This window comes from Chiloscyllium plagiosum, chromosome 24 (genome assembly GCF_004010195.1).
Source record: "Chiloscyllium plagiosum isolate BGI_BamShark_2017 chromosome 24, ASM401019v2, whole genome shotgun sequence".
Lineage (NCBI taxonomy): Eukaryota > Metazoa > Chordata > Chondrichthyes > Orectolobiformes > Hemiscylliidae > Chiloscyllium > Chiloscyllium plagiosum.
Genome location: NC_057733.1, coordinates 55,641,264 through 55,647,929, shown reverse-complemented (window position 1 = coordinate 55,647,929; position 6,666 = coordinate 55,641,264). Strand labels below are relative to the sequence as shown.

Below are 6,666 nucleotides of genomic sequence, written 5' to 3'. Positions count from 1 at the left end.
AGAGTCAATAGCCAGAGACTTTTCCCCAGGGCAGGATTGACTGGTACGAGGGGTCATAGTTTTAAGATATTAGGAGAAAGGTATAGAAGGGACATCAGAGGAAGGTTCTTTATACAGAGAGTTGTGAATGCATGGAATGCGTTGCCAGTGGTGTTGGTGAAAGCAGAGTCATTAGGGACATTTAAGTGACTGCTGGACATGCACATGGATAGCAGTGAGTTGAGGGGTGTGTAGGTTAAGTTATTTTATTTTACATTAGGATTAACACTCGGCACAACATCGTGGGCCGAAGGGCCTGTGCTGTGCTGTACCTTTCTATGTTCTATGTTCTAAGGTGGTAAAAGGGGGTGAGGCGTGGCCTTGTTAGTCAAGGATAGTATAACGGTAGCTGAAAGAACTTTTGACAAGGACTCGCCTACTGAGGTAGTGTGGGCTGAGGTTAGAAACAGGAGAGGAGAGGTCACACTGCTTGGGGTTTTTTATAGGCCTCCGCAGAGTTCCAGGGAGGTGGAAGAGAGGATTAGCAAAATTATTCTGGATAGGAGTGAAAAGAACAGGGTGGTCATTATGAGGATCTTTAACTTCCCCAACATTGACTGGAAATGCTATAACTCTAGTACGTCGGATGGATCAGTTTTTGTCCAATGTGTGCAGGAGGGTTTCCTGACACAGTATGTCGAAGGGCAGACAAGAGGGGAGGCCACATTGGATCTGGTGCTTGGTAATGAACCAGGCCAGGTGTTTGATTTAGTTGTAGGTGAGCACTTTGGAGAGAGAGTCCATAATTCAGTTATGTTTAGTTTAGCGATGGAAAGAGATAGGTACATGCTGCAGGTCAAGAGTTATCGATGGGGCAAGGGCAATTATAATGCGATCAGGAAAGAATTAGGATGCATAGAATGGGGGTTGCAAAGTGCAGGGGATGAGGACAATGGAAATGTGGAGCTGGTTTAAGGAACAGATGTTGCATGACCTCGGTGGGTATGTCCATGTCAGGCAGGGAGGAAGTGATAAGGTAAGGCACCTGTGGTTTACTACAGAAATTGCATCTCTTGTTAAGCGGAAGAAGGAGGCTTATGTCTTGATGAGACACGATGGTTCAGATGAGGCGATGGAGAATTACAGATCAGCTGGGAAGGGTTTACAGAGAGAGTTAAGAAGAGCAAAGAGAGGATATGCACAGTCTTTAGCAGATAGAGTAAAGGAGAACCCTAAAGCTTTCTATAGCTATATGAGGAATAAAAGGATGATTAGGGTGGGAATAGAGTCAGAGAATTCCTGATGAAGAGCTTTTGCCCGAAACATCGATTTTCCTATTCCTCGGATGCTGCCTCACCTGCTGTGCATTTCCAGCACCACTCTAATCTAGACTCTGATTTCCATCATCTGCAGTTTTGCCAAGGAATAGGGACAGTCAAAGACAGAAGTGGGAAGTTGTGTATGGACCCTGTGGAGATCGGAGAGGTACTAAACGAATATTTCTTATCGGTTTTCACTCAGGAAAAGGGATATTGTAGAGGAAAAAAATGAGGTACAAGATATTAGACTAGAAAGGATCGAGGTTAGTAAGGAAGAGGTGTTATCAATTCTACAAGGAGTGAAAGTAGACAAGTCCCCTGGGCCGGATGGGATTTATCCGAGGATTCTCCAGGAAGCTAGGGAGGAGATAGCAGAGCTTTTGGCTTTGATATTTGTGTCTTCATTGTCTACAGGTTTAGTACCAGAGGACTGGAGGATTGCAAATGCTGTGCCCTTGTTCAAGAAGGGCTGTAGAGATGACCCAAGTAATTACCCAAGTAATTCCTGAAGAAGGGCTTATGCCCGAAACGTCGATTCTCCTGCTCCTTTGATGCTGCCTGACCTGCTGCGCTTTTCCAGCAACACATTTTTAAGCTCTGATCCCCAGCATCTGCAGTCCTCACTTTCTCAAAGTAATTACACACCAGTGAGCCTTACGTCTGTTGTAGGAAAGGTTTTGGAAAGGATTATAAGAGATAGGATTTATAAATATCTAGCAAGCAACAATTTTATTGCAGATAGTCAACATGGTTTCATTAAGGGCAGCTCATGTTCACAAACCTCTGAGTTTTTTGAGAAGGTGACCAAGCATGTAGATGAGGGTGGGGCAGTTGATGTGGTGCACATGGACTTCAGTAAAGCCTTTGATAAGGTTCCACATGGTAGGCTGTTGGAGAAAATGCAGAGGTATCGGATTGAGGGTGATTTAGCAGTTTGGATTAGAAACTGGCTTTCTGAAAGAAGGCAGTGAGTGGTGGTTGATGGAAAATATTCAGCCTGGAGTCCAGTTACTAGTGGTGTGCCACAAGGATCTGTTTTGGGACCACTGGATCTTGGAGTCATGTACATAGATCCCTGAAAGTTGCCACCCAGGTGGATAGTGCTGTTAAGAAGGCATACGGTGTGTTAGCTTTTATTCGTAGAGGGATTGAGTTCCGGAGCTGCAATATCATGCTGCAACTATACAAAACGCTGGAATATTGTGTACAGTTCTGGTCGCCTCATTATAGGAAGGATGTGGAAGCATTGGAAAAGATGCAGAGGAGATTTACCTGGATGTTGCCTGGTCTGGAGGGAAGGTCTTATGAGGAAAGGCTGAGAGACTTGGGTCTGTTCTCATTGGAAAGAAGAAGGCTAAGGGGGGATTTGATAGAGACATACAAGATGATCAGAGGATTAGATAAGGTAGTCAGTGAAAGTTTTTTTCCGAGGATGATGACGTCAGCTTGTACAAGGGAGAATAACCACAAATTGAGGGGTGATAGATTTAAGACAGATGTCAGAGGCAGGTTCTTTACGCAGAGAGTGGTAAGGGCGTGGAATGCCCTACCTGCTAATGTAGTCAACTCAGCCACATTAGGGAGATTTAAACAACCCTTAGATAAGCACATGGATGAGGATGGGATAGTGTAGAGGGATGGGCTTAAAATAGTACACAGGTCAACACAACATTGAGGACTGAAGGGCCTGTTCTCCGCTGTATTGTTCTGTGTTGTATGTTCCAAGACCTCACCAGCTAACCAAACTCGAGCAGACAATGCAGTTGTCATCATCTCACTGCTGTATTGCAGAGGGACCTGAGCTGTGTATCGGAGACAAATAAAAGCATTGGAGAAATTCCGACAGCAATGCCTTCACCACAACTTCCAGGTCAAATGTGAGAACCATCAAACAAAGGCTAGCATCCTCCCCAAGTATTCGGGCAAATCTCCAACAAAACCCAGTCACAATGAAGTGGTTACTGGGTGTGGATGGTCAACGTGGCTCTGTTCACCAGATCAAGTGAGTTATTTTCCCAGGGATGGACTAGTGCAGGACCCTTCTCAAACATGACTGGGATGAACACAATACCACCGACAGAGAGCACTGACAACTTCCGGAGCCCACTCCTTTATGTCACATCCTGCCTGTGTGTGGCTCAAAGTCTGCAACTAGTTCACTAACTACCTCAAGACCCAGAGCATGGCAGCATCCAGAAAGAGGTCAGCCACAATGATGATGGGATGTAAAGGGAAGCATCGCCCACACATCCAGTCCTCCCAGGACAGGGACAGCACAGATTAGATACGGAGTAAAGCTTCCTCTACTATGTCCCCATCAAACACTCCTCAACACGGACAGCACAGGGTTAGATATAGAGGTGTAGTTTGGAATCCTGAACATTGGAGATTGTCAGATGCCAGTCACAAACCTTCAGGTGGAGGCCATCCTCATTATAGGATTAGGATTAGATTCCTTACAGTGTGGAAACAGGCCCCTCAGTCCAACAAGTCCACACCAACTTCCGAAGAGTAACCCACCCAGACCCAACTCGCTCTGACTAATGCACCTAACACTATGTCCACCTGACCTGCACATCTTTGGACTGTGGGAGGAACCAGAGCACCTGGAGGAAGCCCATGCAGACACGGGGAGAATGTGCAAACTCCACACAGACAGTCGCCCCGAGGCTGGAATTGAACCCAGGTCTCTGGTGCTGTGAGGGAGCAGTGCTAACCACTGAGCCACCGTGCCGCCCTTATAGTTTGGATTTGATTGCATATGAAGTTCTGCAATAGGATTGGCTATTCCAAGGTCATTCAAAACCCCAATACTGGATCAACTCATAAAACAGGAAATCAATAAATCTGGGAATTGATGGATTTAGAGTAGGAACGGTAGCAGGATTTATATAAAAACCCAACTGATTTGTCTGGCCTGCTCTCAGCACTAACTGTGGCTGACTGCTCCTGAAATCTTCATGCATTCAGTTTGTCTGGCTAATGTCATCACAAAGTTGTTCAGTGCAACAACAGACCACTCCACAGTACAACTTGTACTTCAACAAAGCTCTTTACATACAATGGTGATTGTAGCCTCTCCACAAGGTGGACGTCCCTCATTGGCCAGGAGTCTGACAGCGGTGGAGATTCAAACACATCATCAGGCATTGAGTAACTTTCATCAGGAGCATCGATCTGTGAAGAGTGACAGGAACACACTGTGTTACCAGTTTCACATCTCAATCAGTTCCCCTTCACCAATACACAAATAGGTCAGGAATATTCTTGCCTTACTAAAAAACGAGGAGTCCAGACCTTCTGGACCATCGATGACATCTTCAACAAAGTTGCTAGGATATACAAAGCTTCCTCTGGTTCGTCTGTGCGGAGAAGGTCTCAGAAGAGGACGACCCTGGGTTAGGAATCAGCCACACGTTAAACTATTCCTCAAACTCTCATCTCTTCAGCTTATCCCAATTTTCATCATTCGTGGTTTTATTTGGCTGGGCCCAAATTCTGGAATTCCCCCCCTACACCTTCCAAACTTTCTCTTTAAGAGACTCCTAAAACTTGTATGTCTTCTGCAAGGTTTTGGTGATTTTAATCCCCATAGCTCCCAACTTCTCTTGATATCATAACAAACACAATAACCTGAATATATGATTGGTTGTAGAGACAGAGAGCCTAATCCACCACTCTAGCCAGTGCACACATAGTCCCTCTGGATCTCAGCTTCCCTCCCTACTCCACGGTGAGCATGCCTTCAGTCCTCGCTGCCTCCCACAGTGTTCTCACCGTTATCACAGATGATGCTGCTCGCAGACTCATTCGAACGACTGACTCCCGTTTCCTGCGAATCATTCCCATGTATCCTGACTGGGAGTTTCGAAATGAACCAAGAGATTTGAGAGGAGAGTCTGCTGGATGGGGAATGCCAGCCTGATCCACCGTGTCTGTATAACGCAGCACATGGCCCTGTGCAAAAGGATCAATGATGTGAGAATAAAGAGAACAATGAGAAGCTTACCTTGCTGCTGATATTCCCATCAATTACCCCTACTCCACCCCTAGGCCACACTCCCTGCAATCACCTCTGTAACACTACCATCTGTGTTCACTGGCACACTTACACACAATTAACATACTTCAGATCCACTCATACACCCTACAGAGCCATAAGATTAACCCCATTCAATTCTGAACTCACCTCCCTCATTTGTCACCTACCCAAACACCCATCCAGCCACCATCACACCTACACACACCCAACCTCTGACCCTTCAGATTCACACACTCGGAGCACACTGCTCCTGAAAATCCCCAACCCATTTATCACCCAATGGGAGGGACGTTAAACAAAGTTAAGGTATAACAGGATTTTCACTGTAAGTGAGTGAATTCACACACTTTTAACCTGGCAATGTCAGAGCGTGAAAGGGGACTGATTTTCAAAACTTGGTACAGATATAACACATTGGAGGCAGGCTGCAAGAGGACCATGGGACAGCAGGGGGCAAAAACAGAAACTGTTGGTGAAACTCAGCATGTCTGGCAACGTCTATGGAAAGAAAGCAGAGTCAACGTTTTCAAGTCTGGTAATTCCTCATCAGAACTGGAGGCAGGAGGCAGCTTTGTAGATAACCCATTCTCAATAATGAGGGAGGGAGCCTAGGAAGCGTTTCGAGGGATGTGGGTCAAGTGCTGGCAAATGGGACGAGATTGGGTTGGGATATCTGGTCGGCATGGATGAGTTGGACCGAAGGGTCTGTTTCCATGCTGTACATCTCTATGACTCTATCAATACAAAAGATAAGGCTTGGAAGCTTGTGCAACAATCTGCAGCCAGATGTGCTGAGTGAATAATCCATCACAGCCCCCTCCAATGGTCCCCAGTATCACAGATGCCAGTCTTTAGCTAATACCATTCACTCCACGTGATATCCAGAAACGGTTGGAGGCACTGAATACCGTAAAGGCAATGGACCCTAACAACATTCCGGCAATAATACTAAAGACTTGTGCTAGGAGAAAGTGAGGACTGCAGATGCTGGAGATCAGAGTCGAAGAGTGTGGTGCTGGAAAAGCACAACCCGTCAGGCAGCATTCGAGGAGCAGGATCAACGTTTCGGGCAAAAGCCCTTCATCAGGAAGGGAGCTTGTTGGCCAAGGGGGTGGAGAGGGAGGGATGGGCTGGGGTGAAGGTAGCTGAGAGTGTGAGAGGTGGATGCAGATGGAGGTAATGGTGATAGGTTGGAAAGGAGGGTGGAACGGATAGGTGGGAAGGAAGATGGACAGGTAGGAGAGGTCAAGAAGATGGTTTGTCCACTTTGAGTGTGAGCAGCAGCTAAGGTAAGACAGTTTGTTTTAAAATTACTTACCGGTAGCG

General features: G+C 46.2%; 1 protein-coding gene across 1 annotated transcript in view; it reads right to left on the bottom strand.

Moving 5' to 3' along the window:
* LOC122562367 (inactive rhomboid protein 2-like) overlaps positions 1-6,666 on the bottom strand; it is a 90,687-nt gene that overhangs the window by 69,834 nt on the left and 14,187 nt on the right. The window contains exons 3-5 of the mRNA XM_043715243.1: positions 5,076-5,255; positions 4,570-4,692; positions 4,360-4,475 (exon numbers count right to left, since the gene is read on the bottom strand). Coding sequence (XP_043571178.1) covers positions 4,360-4,475; positions 4,570-4,692; positions 5,076-5,255 — 419 coding nt within the window. The remainder of the gene's footprint in view (positions 1-4,359; positions 4,476-4,569; positions 4,693-5,075; positions 5,256-6,666) is intronic.